The sequence below is a fragment of the Meles meles genome, chromosome 8 (assembly GCF_922984935.1).
Source record: "Meles meles chromosome 8, mMelMel3.1 paternal haplotype, whole genome shotgun sequence".
Taxonomy (NCBI): Eukaryota; Metazoa; Chordata; class Mammalia; order Carnivora; family Mustelidae; genus Meles; species Meles meles.
In genome coordinates, this window is record NC_060073.1 from 72648692 (window position 1) to 72675167 (window position 26476).

The following is a 26476-nucleotide window of genomic DNA, read 5'->3' on the forward strand; positions in this document are numbered from 1 at the left end:
GAAGGTTTTAAAGTCATTGATCAGAAAAAGGCTCAGGAAGTTAGCAATTCTTTTGACAGAAAATTGTGACTGTGACAGTGCCTGATAGTATGCCTTCAAATCTCGTTCCCTTCCACTACAATAATGCATTGATGCAGCCATTTTAGCTCAGTACATGATCACCGAAGTTAAAGACTACTTCCCACCTTACCCTGCAGCCACACAACAAAGTTCTAGCCAAGGGAACATGAGAAACTGAACACACTTTCTGGATCATGTCCTCCTTTCCTTCCTCCCCACACTCTCCATCCTGCTCCAGCAGATTCGGAGACGCAAGGAGCACCTGAAGGACCATGAAGCAGCAAGACACCTACATAGACCTGAAACTGGGCACCTACAAGTCATGTGAGCAAAGCTGCGATGCCAACTCAGACTTGTATGGGAGAGAGAAAATAAACCTGTCTCGTTTGAATCACTGTGTGAATTTTCTGTGATATGCAAGCCAAATCTAATCCTAATACAGGGACAAACATGAATATTTACCTCACAAGAAGTCAATGTTTCCAATAGGAAAATGAAGTCTCTAAGACACTAAGCAAAACTTCGGTGTATTTATTCGCTGTTAAAAAGAAAAAAGAAGTGGTGGTGGGGTGGGAGGGGAGGAGGTACTCAAATGACCTTAGGAAGTATTCTGCTTTATCTGAGGACATCCAAGTTGCTGACTTAAGTATGCTTAAATGAGTGGGGCCGGCTGTTTTAAAAAATGTGTCACCCCAGACTCTACAGTTACTGCAGCCCTTAGGACCAAGGACTCCTGCTTATGTGAGGACGCGCGGAGATAGAGGTTCAGGGTTTTGCTTTGGAATCAAGTCCTGCAACCTCCAGCAGAGCACTGGGCTGACATCAGCACAATGCACACAGGGCAGGGGGCACAATTCCAAAGACTGACATTTTAGAAGCCTCTTTAGTAATACTAACAAAAGCTAACACTTAACTGTGCTTATTATATGCACTTTCCATACATTAACCTAGTCCATCCTTCTATAACCCTATAATCTATAATCCTGTGTCTACAGCTATTTTCACTTTACCAACAAGAAACAGGCAGAGGGATATTTAGTAAATTTCCCAAAGTCCCCCAGCTAGTAAGGGACGGAGTCAGGATTTAGAAACGCAGATTTTTACCCTTAAAAGGTCTAGGTTCTTGACCACAAGCTATTCTGTATCCCAGTTTAGCGTACTGAAACTTTATCACGTGCCAGGATGTTCTAAATGCCTCTGTTTATTAATTCGTTAATTACAACAGTCCTATGAGGTAGGCATCGTGATGCCACTTTACAGATGGACGCTGAGGCACAAGCAGAGTATGTAAGTTGTCCAAACTTGGGTTTCGACCTACAGCATGGCTGCAGGGTCCACACTGCTCCCACCGTGCTGCTCTGTGTCATCAAGCAGCAGGGGCTTCACTCAGCGATGGAAATGCGCTCAGAAGGGAAGAATGTCTTCAAAGACAAGCCTCATGCATATTGCCCTCTGTGTATGTTCCTATCCCAGGCTCTCCTGTGTCCTTTCCTTACTTACCTGGTCTCATCTCCAGTTCTAAACACTCAGCATTACCCTCCTGCAGATTTTGCTGCTTAGCTCATTGTCACTCTTTTTTTAACATCATAACTTCTCCTCTAAGGAATTAACGTTACTAGTGCATTCTTCTCTTTCATCTTTGAGATATAACTGGCAGAATTTAAAACTAAAGTATAGGATGTGATTTGTTATATTTAATCTTTGTGAAGGGATTCCCCCCAGTGAGTTATACACACATCCATCACCTGTTTATCTACCTTTTTGAGGGCAGCAGGGAAGAACACTGAAGTCCTATTCTCTTAGCAAATTTTGATTATATGAGACAGTGTTATCAACTACAGTCACCATGTTATACATTAGATCCTCATAGCTTATCTTCTTCTAATTTAAACTTTGCCCTTTTTCACTAATCGCTCATTTCCTCCATCAACCAATTTTCCAGTTTCTATTATTTTCCTATTATTTCTATTATTTTGACTTTTTCCTTTGTAGAATCCACATGTGAGACCATGCGGTATTGTTTTCATCTGTCTTATTTCACTTAGCATCCCTGTTGTCATCAATGACAGAATTTAATTTTTAAGAATAAGTAATAGTCCCCTGTGTATATATAGCTATAAATTCAATCAATTCACCTGTTGATGGACACTTAGGCTGCTTCCATTCCTTGGCTGTAGTGCACATCAGAGAGCAAGGTATTACTTCAAGATAATGGCTTTGTTACCTGCAGACACATACCCAGAAGTGGGGTTGCTGGATCCAAGGACAAGTTTTAATTTCCTGAGGAAACTCCATTCTGTTTTCCATAGTGACTGTACTAGTATACATTCCCAACAACAGCACACAGAGTTCCCTCCTTCTCCACATCCTCACCAGCATGTTATCTCCTGTCTTTTTGAAAACAGTTAATCTCCAGCTCTGTTCTTTTCCTGGTCTCCATTAACTCTTCACTATCCCTTAGGAATGGAGATCATCTCTGGGACTCATCATTGAACTTCCCCTTACTTCACGGTTGTTAACTTTTGTCATCTCAATCATTTGGGATTGGTATTTTATCACAAAAACTATTTTCCACACTTCGGATTAATTTCTTCAGATTTCCAGAAGTGGAATTACAAAGTATAAAGCATTTTCATGACTTTCTGAAAAGGCTGTCCAATTCACAATGCCCCTAAAAATGAACAGAGGTGCTAGTTTTCCCTACCAGGAGAGTACTCAAATAGGCAAAATCGGGGAAAAATACAGAGACAAAGGGGCAGGAAACTCCAGAATTCTATTGAGAAAATATCTGAGCAGAAGTTTCAAGAATGGAGGTGTGAGAAAGGTTGGAATTGTTCTAGACCCTGACTGCACGGTGAGCACTGAGCCACACAGGTACACTCAAGGATTGCAGGGGAGGGCTGCAGCCAGACACACGGATCCCCCATGCCCTTCACAGGGAACTGCCATCTGGGGAGAAAATTACCATGTGTGGAAACTTTGTGAAACATGTATGTTAAGGCTTGCAATCAAGAAACTGTATCTGAGAAGCTGCTTGATAAATGTGAAACTAAAAACACCTTGTGGGTCCTCTAGTTTCCCTTAACACAGGACAAGGAAACTGGAGTTCCACTTACCTCCTAAATCTTCTAGAACAGTAAAACTCATGATGAATGTAAAGCCCTCTTCTCTGTTGGGTGACTGGTAGAAAATTTTGTTCTCTTATGCACCTTGGACCAGTATTCCTTCTGTTATCAGTGGAAAACTCCCTCTTTCTCCACCTCATTACCAGCAGCCAAACCCTTGCAAGGGAGAAAACAGCTCTTCCTACTTTTGGTTGGCCTGGGAATTGGCAGAGCCTGGTAGTGTAGACTGGCTTTAATCTGGAATGATAGCAATGAAGATCTGCACTGAGTCTCCAGTTGTCTACTGTCTGCTGTTGTAAACTGATCCACAAGAACAAGGAAGGTTGTTGTTTGGTTTCACAGATGGTCTCTAGGTATGGCATCCTACTAACCTGATTTCCTATTCTTCGATATGGGCAATTCCTGATTTTAAATTTATGTGCTATACAATTCAAGGCAAGTTTCCTAGCCAAGACCCCATCCCCAGGTTATTTCCCTAGGTAAATTTCCCAAAAGTGTAATTATAGGATCAGGGGTAGAAAGTCTCAAGACTTCTGACAACTCTAGCTAACTTCCATCCAAAAAAGCTGTAGGTTATAGTCACCTCAGCTTTCAATTAGCAATCAAACCCCATGCACTCCTACCTGTGCTGTTTTTAATGTGTGTGTATATACACACACACTCATATATATACACACACAAACACACACACACAGCAAAATGGCATCCTCCTACACCAGCATACAGCTAAGTGGTTATGCGCAGACTATAGCCAGAAGAAATGCTCAGGATTGCAGTTCACCTAGTTGATAAAGATCACACAGTAAGTGAAGTACTCCAGGCTTTAGTTTCCTCATCTATAAAAGAGACACAGCAGGGGCGCCTGGGTGGCTCAGTGGGTTAAAGCCTCTGCCTTCGGCTCAGGTCATGATTCCAGGGTTCTGGAATCGAGCCCCACATCGGGCTCTCTGCCCCACAGGGAGCCTGCTTCTTCCTCTCTCTCTCTGCCTGCCTCTCTGACTACTTGTGATCTGTCAAATAAATAAAATGTTTAAAAAAAAAAAACAGACATAGCAAATGTACCTTCTCCATAGACTTGATTAAATGAGCAAATACATACAAAAGCATTGAGAATGTCCTTACACTTGGAAAGCTCTATTGTTCCCACTGAATCTTCTAGTTATTACTAGATTTTATTCACTTTTTTCATTTATCTAAATCAGTTCTCTGATGAACTGTTTTTATCATATCCCTTCCCTTTTGATATCTGAGATAGTCACCTATATTTTCATCTAATTTCTTACATTTACACCCTTTAAGTCATTTGGAATTTATACTGGTATATATTGGAGGGAATTCTGTCACCCTTCACCAGCTTTATGGCGCCAGTTAAAACCACTTATTAAACGGTCCATCTCTTTATCTTTACTCTTTTGAAATGCCATCTCCATCACACGAACTCACCTCAGTTATTAAGATTAAACACATGAGAAAAACGCTTGTTTCTCCTTTAATCTCATACTAATACTTTTTGACACCAGACATGTCCACACCAAATAACTGTAGGACACCATCTGGGTGCCCTAGAATTCAACTTTCACACTAACTAGAGTTGGTGCAGACCCCAGAGGTTAAGGACTCAGTCCTTCAAGATAACCCACATTTCCCCAATGCCCCAGATCCCAACTTCAAGTCCAGATTGTCACCTGCACTTCTGACTACCTATAAGTGGGGCACCTGGGGGGGTTTGATGATTTACTTGAATGGCTCACAGAAGTCAGGTAAATACCAAGTGCTTGTCAGTGTTATAAAGGATATGATAAAGCATACAGACAACAGCCAGATAGAGATCCCTAAGTCTGAGAATACCAAGTGCAGGAGCTTCTGTCCCAGTGAATGTGGGATGCCCCACCCTCCTGGCAAGTGAATTTTTTCACCAACCTGGAAGCTCTCCAGATCCCTTAATATTGGGATTTTTACGGAGGCTTCGTCCCTCCATAGGCATGTTCCATCATTATCTCTGTCTCCACTCCCTCTATCCTGAAGGATGTGGTTGGGCTGAAGGGCGAGCTTCTCAGATGACCAGTCCTCGTCCTGAAGCTATCCAGGAGCCCACCAAGAGCTGCCTCATTCAAACAAAAGACAGGAAATTCCAAGGAATGAGTAATTTTTTGTCAGGAACTGGGGTCAAAGACCAACTAAAACAAAAGATGCTCCTAGTGCGGTTTTAGCTCTGTGTCAGGAAGAGGGGACAGACTTTTATGTGTTTTCTATCATTTCATATTATCATATTGTATTCATATCTCTTTAAGGCCAGCATGACCCCAGTTTAACCTTTATAAGATGAAGTAAACTATCATTCTTTCACTTCCACCTTGGACCCACAGGTGATATAAATTCTGTCCCCCATAAATTAAGTTCTGTTATCAGTAGTTATCAAAGAGTCGCTCCTAACAATAGATGTTTTGAATACCACACAATGGGCACAGCCATCCTTGCTGGACTTATCAGGTATCTTTCCCCTCCTATTGCCGTCCCTCTACTTGCCTCTTCCTGGCCCTTTGAGTCTCCTTTAAAACATAATTACACAGAAACAAAAAGCTTTTCAGTTCCTATGCTACTTCAGGACAAAAATGATCAGAGAAGTGCAGATTTTGTTTTATGCCTTTTGAGATGGCCATTAAATTATATAAAAATACTAGCTAGGGACTTAGAATTAAAAGATTTTATTTATTTATTTGACAGAGAAGATAGTGAGACAGCACAAGCAGGGGGAGTGGTGAGGGAGAGAGAGAAGCAGGCTCTCCACTGAGCAGGGAGCCTGACATGGGAATGGATCCCAGGACCCTGGGATCATGACCCTGAGCCGAAGTCGCTTAACTGACTGAACCACCTAGGCAACCCTAGAAAACATTTCTGATTGGTGACACACCAAAATGGAAGATGATACTGCAGCCTTTCCATTCAGAGCCTATTTAGATAGCAGAATTCCAGGCCAGTCAGATCCATGGAAAGTAGCTAATATGGCTGAAAAAGGAACTAAGCTATCTGCAGTAGCCACTGATGGAAGCTGTGAATTCTCCATATACTCTGTGACCCAGCCACTGTCAAATACACGGGGGCCACACTCATCCTGAATGTAGAGTTTTTCTCTCCACTAAGTGTTAAATAAGCATTTGTATCAGCACTCTGAATTCTCAGAATTTGGAAACATGTTTGTTGATGATAAAGAACAAGAGAAGAGACTTGAAATTGTTTTAGCTCAAGGAGAAACTTATCCCATAAAGGGCTCATGTTTTATTTGTGGAGAAAAATTTCCTAGTCTAACATAAGGCCTCTTCCTAAATATGGACTCTCATAATCACTGGTTAAGAAAAGGCTATCTTAAAAAAAAAAATTAAAAAAAAAAAAAAAGGAAGAAAGAAAGAAAGAAAGAAAAGGCTATCTTTAAGAAAATTTTAAATGACAATGTTAGGCCAAAACTAAACTAATTTTGAAAATGATCTGTGATGAGTATACCTCTGCAGCTAATAATCTTACCTCCTCTGTAGCCACCGCCAGCTTGGTAGCTGGGTACTAAGATGGTGTGGGTATGTACAGGTTTATAACCTAATACAGTTAAGCATTCAACAGCTAATGTACCTCATTTGTTACACTGTGATTAAAGTTGTATGATCATGTGTTTTGTATTTCTCCTTGCCCATGATGTATGGGCATCAGAGCAAGAAGCAGAAAATGTGCTTCACGGAAGAAGACCACAGAGGGACAAAATTCCCTTTTTGGTTTATAAACAGCAGATCATAAAAAGGACAGTAGGTCATGAAACCAAAGACCTGACTCCTTTGTCTATTAGCTTATCAACCTGAGCAAGTTGCTTTCCCAGTTCCTGATTCCAATCGGTAAAATGTGGGTAACACCTATCCAACAAGTTCCAAAGTTGTTTCAATAGGATGAAAATATTTCTGAAGCACCTTCACAAACACACAAGTAACAATAACAAAGACAACAACAATAATAAAAGTAATTATAAAAGGAACAAGCCACAGATCTCAACAACAACAACCATAATAAAGTAATTATAAAAGGAACAAGCCGTAGACCTGAAACAGAAGATTCACTCAAACACAAGAGAACAATCAAATCTGTGATAATGTTAAGGAAGTTAACTACAAAAGTACAATTTCCCAGTTTATATGAAAATGGTTTAATATTAATGAAACTCAGAAACTAGTAAAATTTACAAAGTATATTGGCTAAAGCTGTTTTTTTTTTCCCAACCATGGCAAATATTACGCAGATACTTATCAATGGAAAGTCTTTAATCCCTCCATCATGTACGATGAATCCTACTTACTATTCAATATTAAACGTGATACATTCAGAGGTGTCTCTGGCAGAATAATCACATGCATCGATGTGCCAAACACAACCATTTTCTCCCTTTACACTTACCTGACTGAAGACCTCTGATCAAAACACAAAAATCAACTATTTTAATAAGGAGTTTAGTTTATCAGTAAGAGTCTAGAGGGAAAACAAAAGGTACAAAGATAAATCTTTTAGGAAATTAAGTTAAAACAAATAAAATTTACATTTTATTAAGTCAGCAAATATAATCACCTGGATATATTTTTACTAGCAAAAAATAATGATACTGATGATAAAGAAAACAGAGAAAGCAAAACAAAACAAAACAAACAATGCACCTCAGACCAGAATAACATAACAAAAAGTTTTGTGGAAGCTGCATTTTATTTGAAAATCCACCCATTTTTGCTAACATACATTTTAATATTGTAAACAAAAATAGAATCTGCAGAGACAATGCAACAAGTATGCTTAAACTCATGTACAGAATTGCTTTCCTACAACGAACTGTCCTTCTTAAGGCCCCTCTCAACCAAAACGTTAAGATGTATTTACACAAAGCACCGATCAACAGTGCAGTTTAATTCTTCGTTAACTAAACTCTTGGCTAGACATTAACTTTAAAGATACTATTTCCCCTTATTTAAAAGGTACATGATCATAACATGGCATGAGCCAAATAAAAGGTTTCAAGGATTTTGTCCCCTCCCCTCCCCCCTTAACACCTCCTAGAGTTTTACTGAAAAGAAGGAAAGTCTTGAAGTGAAAGCAATTCCTCACATTCATTTTGGAAAGGCCCTAATGTCAAATGGAAAATAATGACATGCCAAGCACAAAGCAGTAAAGTTCCTTCCCAATGCACTAATGCTGAATTTAAAATGTAGTGCTTTTCCTAGTCAGCGAACTGTTCCCTTGCAAAATCCTAGGCACAGAATTGACTATAAGGATTAATGCATTTATAATGCTTCCCTAAATCCCATAGAGACTGAGAATTCTTAAGCGACTCAGACCTATGGACTTGCCTTAAAATATTTAGTGCTCTGTATGTCAGCTGAAAAGCATTCTGAATCAGATTCACTTTTATGGATAAAAATCAAACATACTGTGTACATCCATACTCATTTTCATAAGGAGGTCTGATATAATATTAATGTTATGTAAATTGATAATCATAAATAAATACAAATACTTAAGGAATGTCTACTGCAAACTGAATATATAATTTTTTTAAAAGAAAAGTTAATTTTAGTTACTGTTCCTGTATCTGTGAGGACTGGAGAAAAGAAAGATACTGCATAATTAAGAATTACAATTTTGATCCCCCCAAAAGAGTTCTGTTGCATTACAGTGAAGGACACAGCTCTTCTCTCCAGGCAGCTTTTCCAAATACAAATTTCACACTTTCCAAATAAGGGCTTTTCTTGGTAGGTTACTGATTATGGGTATTAATAAGAGTTGAAAGAACTGAAAGGTTAGTCACCAAAAAGACAGATCTTAGTCTGAAATCATGGCAATTCTTGGTTTTATAAACTGTATTGATACGTTCTCCTATAGACTAGTCCCAATTTCCTTCATGGGCCTTCACTGGGTTACTGTAGCATTCTAATGGAAGAAGAGAGTTTAAGAGACAGCAGTTTGGATTTTGCTGGAAGTAAGTATTTGCTGCTTGAGCACTTGTCTTTTGGAATAATTCCATTCTCTTCCATCTAGTTACATAAACTGTATCTGGGGGGGGAAAAAAAGAAGAGTGTAAGTTCATTTACAGCATTGTAAGATGTCTTCTCATTTAAAAAAAAAAAAAAAAAAAAAATGCTCTGTGGCTTTTACCATTCAACTGGCCCAGAAATGTTTACTGCATGTTTATCACAACACTGATTACAAAACTATGTCACTATTATCAGCTCATCATGTGACAGAACTCAATATTTGAAGCCTAATTAGAGGGACTTCCAAATATATCTAATTACTAAAACCAAGAGACTGGGGAAGAAAGAAAATGAATGAACAATTTTTCACTAACAAATTGAGAACACCTCTCCATGAACACAAATATTCCATGTGAAAATCTCACTGAGAAAAGCACAATCTGATATCATTTCCAAATGATATCATAAAATTAAATAATTAAAGGAAGAGTAATATTATGCTTACTAAATCACTTCTTTACTAATACAAATAAAAATCTGAAAGATCTACGAAGGAATAGTTTTCAACTATTTGCTCACTATTTGTTCACATACTTCACTCAGGATATCCCTTAAACTCTTCACCCAAAGACATTACTGAAGTAGATGTGCTAATAAACTTGTCAAATCAGAAGATCACTCAACTCTCAAAGATCTAGAAGCTCTATCTCCACTGGGGGCTAGAGCACTAAGAAGAACAAACTTCACCACCTTCCAGCAAAAAGAGGCAGTGTGGATCAAACATAGAATTCTTCTATCAAAAAGGGCATAAAGTATTCATGTGCCCTTAACTTCAAAAAAAAAAAAAAATCTATTTTGGGGGAAAATGTTACTGGTTTTAAATGAAAAGGCAACATAAATATAACATTTTAAAGAAACTGTTAAAATGAATTCTTCGCAAATAATGTTCAGGGACATTAAAATCAAACTAGAGATGCTCGTAGTCAAACTCTAATCCAATGTGCAGAACTGTGTTGTTCTCCATACATCTTTTAAGAATGACACAAACACCCAGTTTTTAAGGGTGGTATTTGATCCCATCCATCTGCTGTGAGCAGTGGATGCTTATATGTAAACATGAGATGGTTCTTTGATTTCACACCTTCTAATTATGTTAAAGCAGTTTCCAAAAATTGTTTGTCCTTACATTCTATTTTGAGGTCTATTTTTATTCTTCACCTAAAGAACAGAGGAGGAGGAGGAAGAGCGAGATAGCGTCCTTTAAAGAAACAAAGGAGAAGAGCGAACTGTGTTTAATATTTGATAAACTTTTTAAGTATTTAACTCCCCATCTCACCCAATAAGCAGCAATACCTAAAGTGATTTATAAGAAATCCTCCAAAGAGAGCTCTGCAAAAGGGTCCTTTCCTGAAGCTCTGTGAGGACTGTGACTGGAGGGGCTGGATGCTGCCGACAGCTGGGGGAAAAGAAGACAGAGAGAGGGAAAGAAAAAAAGATCTCTGAATGACAGAACATGAAAGCAGAAAATGTAATGAAAGAAGAAGTGGTTCTGTTTTCATCTTTAATAAATATAGAGGCAGACTTTGTAGAAAATGGAATTATTAAAACAAAAGTTTCAATCACATGTCAAGTTAAAGGTATCCAATGGCATGTGTTTTTCAGAAAACAAATTCTCGTTTCTGAAATTCCAAAGGAATGAAAGTCCTTTATTCAAAAAAGGTTGATAAAAGCTGACCCACAGTTAAGACTTCTATTGTGGGTGGGGGGAAGAGGGGAAGAAAGGGCGTAATTGTGATTTTTTTTCTTTTTAACTACGGAAAGATGGCTTCCTGTATCCAGGCTACTTGTCAAAAGCTGTGCAAACGCTGACCTCAGTTCAGACCCAATACATCCATCTGTAATATTCTTTCCTTCCTTTTCCCTAAGAGGTGGAAAGTGTTGTCCTCAGTGCTCACAGTGTTTTCACATGGACTTGTCTCCTGCTCTTTCTCTGGATGTGCTATGGCTGATGCATACATTCTGGGAGGTAAAAGTGACGTAGAGGTCACCTAGTCTAACTGCCCACATGTACATGCCCTGAAAATAGGGAATACTTAAGATCATTGATTGTCTTCTACTTGGTAACATTTGCTGGATTCTTGGAATTAGCTGCTCTCATTTAATTTGAATATACGGTGAGGCAAAAAGAGTTTGTTAAACTCAATTAACGTATTCCCTCAAAGACAGACAGTTCCTGAAGAATAACAGGTTCATTTTCCTATGTGTAGCTCCTTCACCAAGCCTACTTTGAATATTTCAAACCAAACACAAATCCTTTTAGTTTGGAACAAACTTATAATTTTTTTTTCTCCCCCCCTGCATAAGATTGCAGAGACATGCAAGCACAGATGCATGCGAGCTATCCGTCTAGGGATGTTCAACTGAGTATTAAATCAAAGTTGACTAAGGGGGAATAGTTTCAATTCATATTTCCAACACTCAAATCCTATTATGGATTTCAAGCCTCATCATATGTCTTTGCTGGTTCAAAGTGATCTCAATTCTACCTTTTGATTTAAGAAAAGCACTACAGAGAATGAATAGGCAATGACTTTCAGCAAATATTACAACACAAGTACATGCAATTTGTTGGTGTGGATGTCAAAAGCAATTTAAAGGTCTGGACATCAACTTCAGTTATTTTAGTGGTTGAGTTATTTTCCTAATCCATACCTTTTTCTCAGAAATAAACGATCAAAGACAATGGGAAGAGACAATGGAAAGGATGATGAACTTACACAGGCAGCTACAAATGAGACGACAGAGCAGCAGACTGAGTTTGGGGATTCAAGTAACAGCCAGGTAGAGACAAAGTAAGGTGGTTTGGAAAGATGGTTCCTCCTCCCCGCTTCAGACCAACCATGGATGACCATTCAGAAGCAGAACGACTTCAAGTAAAGTGATCACCAGAATCTGAGCTGGAGGGAATCTAAGATTAACTGGGTTTCTCTCCAAAACAAATTTTTCTCTTTTACTTGAAGTTTAAACAAAAACATCAAAAATCCCTTATTGGGGTTGACTGCATCCAAAATCTCAAGTCTCCTATGAGAGACTTAAGACTAAAGATTTAAAGACTTAAATGTCTTAAGTCACATGTTTTCATGAAGATGGCAGTCTGAAGACCTGACAGTCCCAGAGGAAAATGGATGAAGAATATGATCAACAGGAACACTTCTACTCTTCTCAATGTGTGAGCATACTGCTAAAGAGAAGTCCTACAGACTTAGAAATCATGTTCAACAGGATCTACTTCCTTGGGGAGAAAAAAGTGCCAGTTTCTAACTAATACTTCTATTCTCTCTTATCCTGGAAAAATCCACACATCTCGAGCTTACATTTAAGTATGTAGCCAAATTAAAATGTGAGAAAACAAGAGCCAATATCCTTGTAATAAGTTCTACATCATCAACACTCATCTCAAGCACATGAAACTATGGCCCAGACTGGTTTGGCTGACTGCAGAGCACTAAAGGCATGGTGGTGAAGCAGCCCTGGAACACCTGTGCCCACCTCTTCCTGGCGCCTGCAAACCACAGACACACCATGCACTGGTGAGAAAGTAGCCAGCTCTGAGAGAAAATAAGGAAAGAGGAAAAGGATATATGCTACAACAGCCCAATTACTGCTCAAGGAAAGCAGGAAGAACAAAAGAGCATAAAGGGCCCAAGAGGATCCTGGTGGGTGAGAAACAGGGACTGGGAGAGTCTGAAAAGTCACCTGTAAGTAAAAGAGCTGACCCTCCTTTACTTATCATTCTATGGTAAATTAGAGACTATGCAGGGCTGCTAGTACCAGGCATGTATGCGCTCTTAAAAAAAAAATCCTACTTCAAATATGCCATCACAAAAAAAAATAAAACATGGGGTGTGGAGTGGTCTGTTAAGTGTCCGACTCTTCATCTCCACTCAGGTCTTAATCTCAGGGTGGTGAGCTGAAGCCCGGGTCTAAGGCTCCACACTGGGCAAGGAGCCTATTTAAAAATAAAAGAAACCAAGGGGCACCTGCGTGGCTCAGTTGGATGAGCATTGAATTCTTGATTTCCGCCCAGGTCATGATCTCAGGGTCAAAGGACAAAGCTCCTGCTCAACAGTCTGCTGAAGATTCTCTTGCTCTCCCTCCTACCCCTCCCCCTACTTCAGCTTCCCCCCTCCCCCATAAATAAATAAATGAAATCTTTAAAACAAAATAAAACATGGTCTTTTAGTCATTTATTTCAACTATTTTCCATACCAACTCCCACAGAGATAAAAAATATTAGCACAACTATCGTTCAAATTAAACTGACCTATAACACAACTGAATATGCCTTTTAAAAAAAAAGATTTTATTTATTTGACAGAGATCACAAGTAGGCAGAGAGGCAGAAAGAGAGAGAGGGAGGAAGCAGGCTCCCTGCTGAGAGCCCTATGTGGGGCTCGATCCCAGGACACTGGAATCATGACCTGAGCCGAAGGCAAAGGCTTTAACCCACTGAACCATCCAGGTACCCCTGAATATGCTTTTTTAATAGTCACTCTTACTGTTACGTCTAATACAGACATACTTAGTCTTCCTTCCTCATCTTATAGGAAAATAAAATATTGAGAAACAGTAAAAGAAGAGCAGCATATAAATAGAAATACTAAGATTTACAAGTAACTGATCATGGTAACTCTCCACTGAAATTCCTCCACCCTTTCCCTCCACTCTAATCCTTTAAAACACAATGTTGAAATGGGAAGAAAAATTCTAATGCTACCAAAAATCTTTGCTTTTATGTCAAAAGCAAAGATATTTTTGGTTGTAGCATGTGTTTATTCGTATAATACAGAGTACACAAATCCTAAGTTAACTTTAATAAAAGTCAAACATACTTAAAAGAGATTTTAAACAAAGAATTCTATTGCTACACCACGTATCAGAACAAAAATGGGTACTCCTTCATTAGCTTCCTGTTCAACACTGAAGAAAGAAAATTTCAGGTCAGAACAAGAAAATAACAGCAGTGTCAAAGTGAGACTAGTGCAACTAAAAGCTTACAGGAGAATGAAGAATTGGATATTTAAGGATAAACTTCTGACATATCACTGGCTGTGCTTAAAATTCTTGGAGAAGATGCAACCCTGCCACATCTTTTCTTTCCATTTGAATTCCACAGTCACCCAAATGCCTGGATAGCAAATAGCAATGCTGTAGAGACTTACTCTGTCTTTGTTAGGGAAGCAAAGTCAACATCTTAAGAAGAAAATGGGTATGTATTTCCTTCGTCCAGGTTGACAGAGCTGAATTTTATAGAAAGATAGCACTGAATCTAATTTACCTGGCACATCTATAAATGGGGCTTAGACTATCTAGACCCAATACTCCTACCTCCCTTTAAGACTGTCTTGAGGATTAAATGAAAATATACATAAAGCATCAGTACATTGCCTGACATATATTAGCTCAGATACTAGCTCAAACCTCCCTATCACCTACAATCAATGCTCACCTATTCCTGTAAAAGAGGCCCAGCTCAAATGTCATTGAATCCACTGTGCTCTCAACACACTGTGTTTCTCTTATAATGGTTCTTATTCTGCCATCAACCAGTCAGTCACTTATGTGTCCATATTATATTCAACCTTAGGCTCCTCAGATGTAAGAAACATAATTTACCTGTCTCTTGTTCAGAAACTAGCAATGACTTACACATAGTAAACACTCTAAAACATGTTAAATTAAAATGTTTTTTGGTGATAAAACAAGCTCTGTATAAAAATAAAAACCAAGGCTTATGTCAACTGTTACTATAAGACAAAATAGTAATTAAATGTGCCTATAAAACACCCCTTGTTTGCCATTTACTGGAAATACGGCACCCCAGCTTAGTTAAAAAAATAGTTTCTGAACTGTGTTCCATATGAGCTTTAAGCTACATGCTTCTACCTGTTTTATGTATTTAATTTCCACTAAAAATGTCTAAGAAGAGAATTTTAGACTTAAACATTTCAAAAAAGGTTTACTCCTCCCCCCAAAACAGATGAGCTTATTTCTTTGGTCCAAATATTTTAATTATTATAAACTGAAGTTTCATACTTCTAGGTAACACTACATTCCAAAAAGGTTGAGCCATTAAAGTCCTGCTGATACAGTCCTGAAGTATCATGATGTGGCTTGGTTTCTGTGAACAGTGTCCACAGCCTGCTGGGCACATGGATGATTCCCGCACTAATATGAACCATGCTCAGAAGGGCCACCCTGTCACCACCATGGCCCATGTCCATGTATTTATTTATCTGATGTTGGCAGGTAAGAGTTATAATTAAGGTTTCAAAATAATGAAGTATGTATTATTTACAATCAAAGTTATTTGTAATGCATGGAAAGAAATATAAACTGTATTAGATCAGAACAAATTAAATTAGAATTTGGGAATAGAGGCAAGCACTGAAAGTAAGGCAACCTTATATAATTTTCATCTAAAAACAAAGTTCCTCAAAACCCTCCACATTCCTCAATTTCAAATATTTTTATTTGATCCTTATAGCAAACTTATAAAGTACACAAGGTAAGATTACCATTTTACAGATTAGGAAACCAAGGCTCATCCAAGTTACACAGGCAACTTGCCCTGAAACACTTAGTTATAGTGATAACTCGATAATGTTGAATTCTGTCCTCTCAAAACATAGGAGGGGGGCGCCTGGGTGTCTCGGTGGGTTAAGCCGCTGCCTTTGGCTCGGGTCATGATCTCGGGGTCCTGGGATAGAGTCCTGCATCGGGCTCTCTGCTCGGCAGGGAGCCTGCTTCCTTCTCACTCTCTCTGCTTGCCTCTCTGCCTACTTGTGATCTCTCTCTGTCAAATAAATAAATAAAATCTTAAAAAAAAAAAAACAAAAACAAACAAACAAAAAAACATAGGAGGTCCTAATTCCCAGGACCTATGAATGTGACCTTATTTGGTAACAGTATCTATGCAGACATAATCAAGTTAAGATGAAGTCATTAAAAGGACACTAACACAATGATGGTGTCTTTTTAAGAGGGAAATGCCACATGAAGACAGACACCGGGGAATGCGATGTGACAGAGGCAGAGACTGAAGTGCCAGAGCTGCAAACCAAAAAATGACTGGGGCTAACTCCCTCTGGGAAAAAAGAAAGGCAAGATCTTCCTCCAGAGGCTTTGGAAGAAGCACAGCCCTGGGCCACGTTTTCAGAATTCTACCTCCTGAACCGTGAGATAATATATTTCTGATTTAAGCCATCAAATTTGTGGTATACCTTGCTATGGGCAGCCCCATGACACTAACAGTAGACTCTAATGCAGTTCTGCTGACTCTAAGGCAAGTGCTTTTGTTTCCTCTCTAAAATCTGCTATCCAAGTTAATTTCAACTCAGTCAGACTTTATGGCTATATTTAACATACAGGTAAAAGTTAAAGTGTAACAGAGAAATAATTTTTTAAAAGGGACTCCTCTAGGGGTGCCTGGGTAGCTCAGTGGGTTAAAGCCTCTGCCTTCAGCTCAGGTCATGATCCCAGGGTCCTGGGATCGAGCCCCAATCCGGCTCTCTGCTTAGGGGGTCCCCACCTCTCTCTGCCTGCTTCTGATCTCTGTCTGTCAAATAAATAAAATTTTAATTTTAATTTTAATTTAAAAAAAAAAAAAGGACTCCTCTAGTAAATGTTAGACAGTCAATATACCCCTATATTTTCTATCCACACAGTGCTGTATATGGTCAGTTACGGTCATCACGAAGGTAGAACTTTACAGTCATTCAAGATTTTAAGAATATGTTCTGGTTTTGTTTAAGACAAGAAATTAGATCTCTACCTTTTAGAAAGAATGTCCTTAGGAAAGAAACAGTAAAAAGGCCTTATTTTCTAGGTTGATCTCTCTCTGTCAAATAAATAAATAAAATCTTAAAAAAAAAAAAAAAAGTCAGCAGATGGGACTTCTCAAATTTTTGTTCTGATTCAGGTGTACCCCAGGGACTACGGAACCACTCTCACCTATGGTATTAAATCCCAATTCCCGAAGTATATGTCTTCATGGTATCGTCTAACAGGCAACGGTAAATGAGTATAATGCACTGCTGACAAGGCGAAAGGTTTTTTTCACAGAAATCCAGCTGGGCAGATCAGGTGACGGAAGAGGCACCGCCAACACCCACAATTAAAACACCAGGAAAATTAAGAAAAGAAAAAAAGAAAAGAAAAGAGTAAGAGATTAAGCCTAACAGCAAAAGGAGCCACTAGTTCTGACACACAAGAAAGTCATTCCCCAAAAGGCATTTTTTTCTAAGACTTGAATTATTCCTATATCCAACAGTGTGCCTATGTAGAAGGGTAAAAGACACTCACAACAAGCCATTGTTTCCTTTCAGACACTTAACTGATGTCAGACTTAACTTAAAATTGGCTGTTACAAACAAAACACAGCAGCCATTTTGCATCCTCAGCCATATCCTCCATAAATAAAACTGGCAACCCGCCATATTAAAACAAAACAAAACCAATACCAATCAAAAAACCAACAAACTTTTGACAGTTCACTATTTAATTTTTTTAAAAGATTTTATTTATTTGACAGAGACAAACACAGCGAGAGAGGGAACACAAGCAGAGGGAGTGGGAGAGGGAGAAGCAGGCCTCCTGGTGAGGGGCTCTAGGATCATGACCTGTGCAGAAGGTAGCAGCTTAACAACCGAGCCACCCAGGCACCCCGAGAGTTTATTTTAAAAATTAAATACCCATATGTAACACTCTGGTTGTAGATTGGTATGGGATCAGAGTAAGTTTCTCGTGTAAGGAAGTGATAAGAATATAACTAACATAATACCCACTCCCCCCCCCAAGATCTTCAACAACATCTAAACTGCCTAATAAACATCCACTGAAAGAATATTACTTCACATCATAGTGACTTCAAAAGAAAACGGAAACTAGATGAACTGGCTGCATGCTTTTAATAGAAAAGCTGCATAATGCAATGTAGAATGAGTTTAATAAACTACTGGTCAACAATGGACATTTCAGTGTATACACCAGTAAGTACTAGTAAGATTTAAACACCATTAAGAGAAGGAATAAGAGTCCTTTAAGAATCCCCAGTCTCCTCAAGTTAATAAACACACTTAAAATAAGCCATCAAACAGTGAGCGAAACTGGGAGGAAGCATGAAAAGAGAAAAAAAAAATCACCAACCACAGGGATCTAGTATTTCCCACGTAGTCAAACATCTAGGAAAGACACACTAATGCAAAATTTTTTTCCTTAAAAGCTACAATATTCAAAAACCCCACCAAAAAGGAGAATTTCAGACCAATATCCCTAATGAATATGGATGCTAAGATTCTCAACAAGATCCTAACTAATAGGATCAAACAGTACATTAAAAAGATTATCCAGGGGCGCCTGGGTGGCTCAGTGGGTTAAAGCCTCTGCCTTCGGCTCAGGTCATGATCTCAGGGTCCTGGGATCCAGCCCCGCATCGGGCTCTCTGCTCAGCGGGGAGCCTGCTTCCCTTCCTCTCTCTCTGCCTGCCTCTCTGCCTTCTTGTGATCTCTGTCTGTCAAATAAATAAATAAAATCTAAAACAAATAAAAATTAAAAAAAATATAAAGATTATCCACCATGACCGGTAGGATTTATCCCTAGGTTGCAAGGGTGGTTCAACATTCGCAAATCAATCAGTGTGATAGAACAAATCAATAAGAGAAGAGAAAAGAACCACATGGTCCTCTCAATGGATGCAGAAAAAGCATTTGACAAAATCCAGCATCCGTTCCTGACTAAAACACTTCAAAGTATAGGGATGGAGGGAACATTCCTCTATCTATGAAAAACCCACAGCGAATATCATCCTCATAACAGATCCTCAATGGGCAAAAGCTGACAGCCTTCCCTTTGAGATCAGGAACACCACAAGGATGCCCACTCTCACCACTTTTGTTCAACCTAGTATTAGAAGCCCCAGCAATAGCAATCAGACAACAAAGAGAAATAAAAGGTATTCAAATTAGCAATGAAGAAGTCAAACTCTCTCTTCACAGATGACATGATACTTTATATGGAAAACCCAAAGACTCCACCCCCAAACTATCAGAACTCATTCGGCAATTCACTAATGTGGCAGAATACAAAATCAATGTACAGAAATCAGTTGCTTTCTTATACACTAACAATGAAAATACAGAAAAGGAAATTAGAGAACTGATTCCATTTACTATAGCACCAAGAACCATTAAGATACCTGGGAATAAACCTAACCAAAGAGGTAAAGGATGTGTACTCGAGGAAACAGAGAACACTCATGAAAGAAACTGAAGACACAAAAAGATGGAAGACCATTTCATGCTCATGGATCGGAAGAATAAACATTGTTAAAATGTCTATACTGCCTAGAGCAATCTATACTTTCAACGCCATTCTGATCAAAATTCCACTGGCATTTTTCAAAGAGCTGGAGGAAACAATCCTAAAATTTGTATGGAATCAAAAGAGACCCCAAATTGCTAAGGAAATGTTGAAAAGGAAAAAAACAAAACTAGGGGCATCACACTGCCTGATTTCAAGCTTTACTACAAAGCTGTGATCACCAAGACAGCATGGTGCAGGCATAAAAACAGACACATAGACCAGTGGAACAGAGTACAGAGCCCAGATATGAACCCTTAACTCTATGGTCAAATAATCTTCGACAAAGCAGGAAAAAATATACAGTGGAAAAAAAAGACAGTCTCTTCAATAAATGGTGCTGGGAAAATTGGACAACTATGCGTAGAAGAATGAAACTCGACCATTCTCTTACACCGTACACAAAGATAAACTCGAAATGGATGAAAGACCTCAATGTGAGGCAGGAATCTATCAGAATCCTAGAGGAGAACATAGGCAGTAACCTCTTCGACATCAGCCACAGCAACTTCTTTCAAGATGTGTCTCCAAACAAAGGAAACAAAAGCGAAAATGAACTTCTGGGACTTCTTCAAGATCAAAAGCTTCTGCACAGTAAAGGAAACAGTAAACAAAACAAAGAGGCAACCCATGAAATGGGAGAAGATATTCAATAATGACAATACCAAGGGCTGATATCCAGGATCTATAAAGAACTCCTCAAACTCAACACCCACAAAACAGATAATTATGTCAAAAAATGGGCAGAAGACATGAACAGACACTTCTCAAATGAAGACTTGTAATACAAATGGCTAACAGACACATGAAATAATGTTTATCATCACTAGCCTCCAGGGAGATTCAAATCAAAACCACATTGAGATACCACCTGACACCAGTTAGAATGGCCAAAATTAACAAGACAGTAAAAAAACACGTGTTGGAGGGATGCCTAGGTGGCTCAGTGGGTTGAAGACTCTGCCTTTGGCTTGGGTCACGATCTCAGGGTCCTGGGATCGAGCCCCTCATTGGGCTCTCTGCTTAGCAGGGAGCCTGCTTCCTCCTCTCTCTCTGCTTACCTGTGATCACCTTCTGTAAAATAAATAAATAAAATCTTAAAAAAAAAAAAAAAAAAAAAAAAGAACGTCTGTTGGATAGGATGTGTGGAAAGGGGAACCCTCTTACACTGTTGGGTAGGAATGCAAGTTGGTGCAGATACTTTGGAAAACAGTGTGGAGATTTCTTACAAAATTAAAAACAGAGCTACCCTATGACCCTGCAGCTGCACTACTAGGTATTTACCCCAAAGATACAGATATAGTGAAAAAAAGGGCCATCTGTACCCCGATGTTCATAGTAGCAATGGCCACAGTCGCCAAACTGTGATAAGAACCAAGATGCCCTTCAACAGACGAATGGATAAGGAAGATGTGGTCCATATATACTATGGAGTATTATGTTACCATCAGAAAAGGATGAATACCCAACTTTGTATCTACATGGATGGAACTGGAGGAGATTATGCTGAGTGAAGTAAGTCAAGCAAAGAGAGTCAATTATCATATGGTTTCACTTATTTGTGGAGCATAAGGAATAACACGGAGGACATGGGGAGATGGAGAGGAGAAAGGACTTGGGGGAAATTGGAGGGGGAGACGAAACATGAGAGACTGTGGACTCTCAAAAACAATCTGAGGGTTTTGGAGAGGCAAGGGGTTAGGGTTGGGTGAGCCTGGTGGTGGGTATTATGGAGGGCATATATTGCATGGAGCACTGGGTGTGGTGCATAAACAATGAATTCTGGAACACTGAAAAGAAATTTAAAAAATAAGTAAGTAATTTTTTAAAAAAGCTACAATACTGGGCATGAAACAGAACATAATCCCCATCTTTTTAAGCAAAAGTTACATAAAAATACCTTAAAAATACAGAATAAACAGCACAAAAAACGAGGAGAGAACAGGGTGAGTGTATAGGAAGGCATAATTTCAATACTACAGTGTAGTCTATTAAGTTAAAGACACTATCCTAAAGAACAGAGTAGTATAGTCTGAAATAAGAGCCATCTGGAAGGTATTTGGTAACACTAACGCAGCACTTAAGAGTAACCTAGATACATGAAGGACACAGAACACAATTTTTTGGAACACTTCACTAAATGGCAATAAGATAAATATATCTGGTAGGGCTGAGATACTCTAAAAATATTAACGTAACTTAAAGTAAGTGAGCAAGAAACCAGAAGATACACGTTATGCCCTAGGTGAGTAACAGGTCCCAAAAAGCATTTCAAGGAACAGGGAAAGATTTTTGGCAATAGATGCAGAAGTGGGATTTGATTAAAACATTTTATTTTGATGGGATTTCACTTTACATTTAAATTACTGTTTACTTTACCATGTCTTCTCTGTCTTCAAAGAATTTTGAATCCAAATGAAAAATGGGAAGAAAATAATGAGAGAACTAAAAGGTTAATTCATTAAGAAAAATTATTCTGTTTACAACTAGCATCTGAATGGGCAGAATTAATTTAAGGGACTGTCTCAGAACCATTAAAAGCTAACAAATTAAACCAATTTTAAATATGGCTATAAATTATTACACAATGGTTATAAGTAAGTGAAAAGATCAATCAAGAACAAGTAAGTTAATGTAACAGAGAAGGTAAGCTTTCAACCAGGTTCATTTGTCTGACAACGTTCAAAACTTATGAGCCAGGCACTGTTCTAGGAATCAGGAACAAAGAAGTAAACAAACACACAGAAGCCTACCTCTATGAGACTTACAATCCATTCCAGGAGTCTCTTGCTAGACTGGATGGATGGATGGATGGATGGATAGGTGGACAGAGAGACAGGACAGACAAACAGATGTCAGGTAATAGTAAGTTCTATAAAGAAAAATAACGCAGGATAAGGAAAAGAGTTTCAGATCTCAGAAGTACTGGAAAGGGACAAGAGAAGACTAAAGAATAAGTAAAGAATGAGAGCTAGGTAAGGTATGCAAGTGTTGAATCACTATATTGTACACCTGAAACTAATATAACACTGTATATTAACTAACTGGAATTAAAATAAAACCTTAGGGGTGCCTAGTGGCTCAGTGGTTAAGCCTCTGCCTTCGGCTCAGGTCATGATCCCAGGGTCCTGGGATGGAGCCCCACATCGGGCTCTCTACTCAGCAGGGAGTCTGCTTCCCCCTCTCTCTCTGCCTGCCTCTCTACCTACTTGTGATCTCTGTCTGTCAAATAAATAAATAAATAAATAAATAAATAAAATCTTTAAAGAATAAAAATAAAACGTAAAAAAAAAAAAAACTAAACTAAAACCATTAAAAACACAACTAAAAACATTACCAAAGGAAAAAAAAGAACAAACAGCAAGTCTACTTTATAACATATGAAGGCTTTCTGGCAAAGACAAGCAGTAGGATAACACTGGATACTTTCTGAGAATTGTAAAGGCATGGGAATTGAAGAACCTAAATGTTCTATTTACTCACTATTACTCTTACAAATAAGGAGACTTTGTGAGGTAGCTGTTAAGAAAGAAGGAAAGTTAAGAGGATGGGTAATATGTTGAGTTATATTTAGATTCACTTCCTTAGGTTTCTAAATACAGAGATAAGATACTAAAAATACTGCGCATAGATTATTCCAGTATCTACAGAATGAATTAAATTAGAAAGAAAAGAAATACAGGGAGACTCTTGTAAAATAAGCACGAGATAAAGGGTTCCATCCAATCCGGGTGAAGGCTGTAGAAAGCAAGATAGATGGATGTAATGACAGCAGAGAAAAAAACTAATGGGGCTTTGTGATGAACAGTTGGAGAACAAAGGGTTAAAGTAATGAAAAGTAACATTAAAAGTTAGGAGACTCTTAGGAGCCTGGATGGCTCAGTTCATTAAGCATCTGACTCTTGATTTTCGCTCAGGTCATGAGTGTCTCAGCATGGAGTCTGCTAGAAATTATCTGCCCTTTGCCCCGCTTGCGCTTTCTCTCCCTAAAATAAATAAATCCAATCTTTAAAAAAAAAATTGAGATTCTGCCTTTCAACAGATTGAGACCGACATCTGAGCCATTTCACTGCCACCTGATTTTCTTTTTCTAGTTATCTATTTGCTTCCTTACATGCTTTCTTCAATCTATATTTAGAGTTAAATGCTCACATCAAATTTGATTTCTTAACTTGAAACTAATTACTCTAATGTTCTTCTTCTCTTCTCTTCTGGCATAATTTCACTAGGAAAAGGTATTTCTGTCACTGTCTCTTTTCATGCCCATGGAAATTCTTCCACTTTTCTGGTGTTTTTAATGTGGATTTTTAGAAGGCAACAGGATATAAAACCTAGAATAAGAGGAGATGCTAAGGGACCAGCACTTTTTATAAAGGCAGATTTTTATCACAATTTTTAAAAAAAGATTTTATGTATTTGAGACAGAGATCACAAGTAGGCAGAGAGGCGGCGGGGGGGGGGGGGGCAGGCTCCCCGCTGAGCAGAGAGCCCAATCTGGGGCTCAATCCCAGGACCCTGAGATCATGACCTGAGCTGAAGGCAGAGGCTTTAACCCACTGAACCACCCAGGTGCCCCTTTATCACAATTTTTTAAGCCATGTATTTTATTTTTTTTGGAAGCAAATTCATATAAAATGTTTGAGTAAGGTTCAAAGCATTCCCAACACTACAGATGTTCTTGACATCTACAGAAGTTATATTCTGAAATGTGTAAATGTAGTTTATAATCCAGCAGGAAACCCAAAGATTTGCAGAGTAGTTCACTGCTGCCAAAAGGAAGACAGTGCTAGTATAGTAGCCATTTGGGCCCAATCCCATTAAGTAGAGAGGAAGAGTGTTACAAATGAGCACTGGACCAGAAACCAAGGATTCCTGGGGTAAGTTGCAATTTATCATTTATTTAGTTGAAGAACCTTTCCAAGTCTCAGCTTTCTCTACCTATAAAACAGGATGGTAATAGCAGGCCCATCTACCTTAAAAATTTTTTTGAGAAGAAGGTGATACAAGTGCTCAGAAAATGTCAGGTGGTGTTCAAGCAGGTGGTATTCAAGAAGTTCCTGGTAAATTTGTAGCACCAGAATATAGCTTTTTCTCTTAAATACATTTAAGGTCCTAATCATTCAATCTATACAGAAAAAATAATAAATAAATGATAGGGGTGCTGGGTGGCTCAACTGGTTAAGTATCCAACTCTTGATTTCGACTCAGGTCACGATCTCAGGGTCATAAAATTGAGCCACACATCAGACTTCACACTCAGCAGGGTGTCTGCTTCTTTTCCTCTTCCTCTGCCCTTTTCCCCCACTAGCACATGCTCTAAAATAAATAAATCCTTAAAAAAAATAAATGATCCATATCTGAGGTTAAAAGTATAAATAACAAACAAAAAAACTGAAAAAAAAAAAAAAAAAAAAAAAAAGAAAGAAAAAAGATATGAGGGAGACCTACAATCTCAAGAGAACATCTACACCCACCATTAGGGAAATCATCAACGTTTTAAAAGATTATCAAAATCTGGTACTTCTTAGTAAGTTAAGCCAATATTTAGAACTACTACTGGTAAAAGACAGAACACAAGGTAAACTATGTATGTATTTCCATAATCCCTTTTATAAAAACAAATACATACAAAATAACTGACTTATAAAAAAAAGTTATGGCTGCATCAATTACCCTCACTCCCAGCTATTTTCATTATAAATACTTTGATTAAGGAACAGGAAGAAAAGGTTACTGTAACATAGACAAAAGGGGAAAAAAAGAGGCATCCGGGCAAATATATGAATTGCAAAGAACATGAATTTTACCTTTTAATCAGGACTAAGTTCACTATCTACTCCAAGTTACTGGCAGTCCCTGAGATGCCAATTTGTGAAATGAGTTAAATGCTCAAAAGTCTAAAAAACAAAAGGACTGATCACCTATGCTACCCAAGTCTATGAAATACACAGAGACTAGATTCAAACTGGGTCAATACAAACTAACATTGGTAGTTTAACACTGTAGGGACTGGCAAATGGAAATACTACATGTATTCAAGTGGGAAAGGAGTAACAAGTACATTTCCAAGTGCTCACATCAATGTTTTCAAATAAGTTTTAAACACATGAAAGTAACCAATCACTTGGTATCAGAAGCAGTGTAAGAAAGGAGTACTTTAACAATTACGTTAATTTCTACCAAGTGTTACACAACAGGAGCAGAGCCATAAAGAATGAGAAGCCATTCTATCACTTCCTGAGTGTCATATCTACTAGTATGCCACAAGAAAAGTGAGTAACAAAGAAACTGCACATCTCTTCTAGCCACAGTGGGGAAAAGCTTTTCTAAAAAAAATCCAGATTCCCCTAATGCTAACAATAATGGGATGAAAATGGGATATTTGGGGTGACATTTCAGGAACTGGGAGAGGGTCTTAGAAACAACTGAAGAGGAAAGTCTCTTCTTTAAAGAGATTAGGTCAGCATGACATTTCAAGATTTTTTTTTTGCCTCCCCATCATTCCCACCTCCACCACCATTTATTTTTAAATACATGTATTTAGTGAAAGAATAACATTCACCACGTTTTGTAGACTTGCCACATTCCACAAATACCTCAAGGGCAACACCTTTGTTGTAGCACCAGTCAAGCCAAAACACTGGAGCTCTGAGTTCAAGGTTTCTAGGGTTCACAAAGTAGAGCAAAGCCACAATCATGAACAGTAGGTAGGTTCCTTAACCTCAAAAAAAACTGTCCTCTGTACTGACCAACTGTAAGTTGTCAAGAATTTTCCATCCTTAATGTTTATAATCTGTTTGTCCACTTCTTCCAAATAATCAATATTCTTAAAAGTTTTTTTTAGATAAAGAAGCAAATAACATCCACTGTCAAGGGGAA

The 26476-nt window shown here is 38.4% G+C and overlaps 1 protein-coding gene across 13 annotated transcripts in view; it reads right to left on the reverse strand.

Moving 5' to 3' along the window:
- Nucleotides 1–7897: 7897 nt before the first annotated feature.
- Nucleotides 7898–26476, reverse strand: part of PICALM (phosphatidylinositol binding clathrin assembly protein) — a 104488-nt gene continuing 85909 nt past the window's right edge. For 12 of the 13 annotated variants that reach the window (XM_046017528.1, XM_046017521.1, XM_046017522.1 and 9 more), the window contains 2 exons: nt 10532–10634; nt 7898–9257 (listed from right to left, as the gene is read on the reverse strand). In XM_046017528.1, the coding sequence (XP_045873484.1) occupies nt 10542–10634 (93 nt within the window). In that variant the 3' untranslated portion in view covers nt 7898–9257; nt 10532–10541. The remainder of the gene's footprint in view (nt 9258–10531; nt 10635–26476) is intronic. The other variant, XM_046017523.1, reaches the window with a different exon arrangement.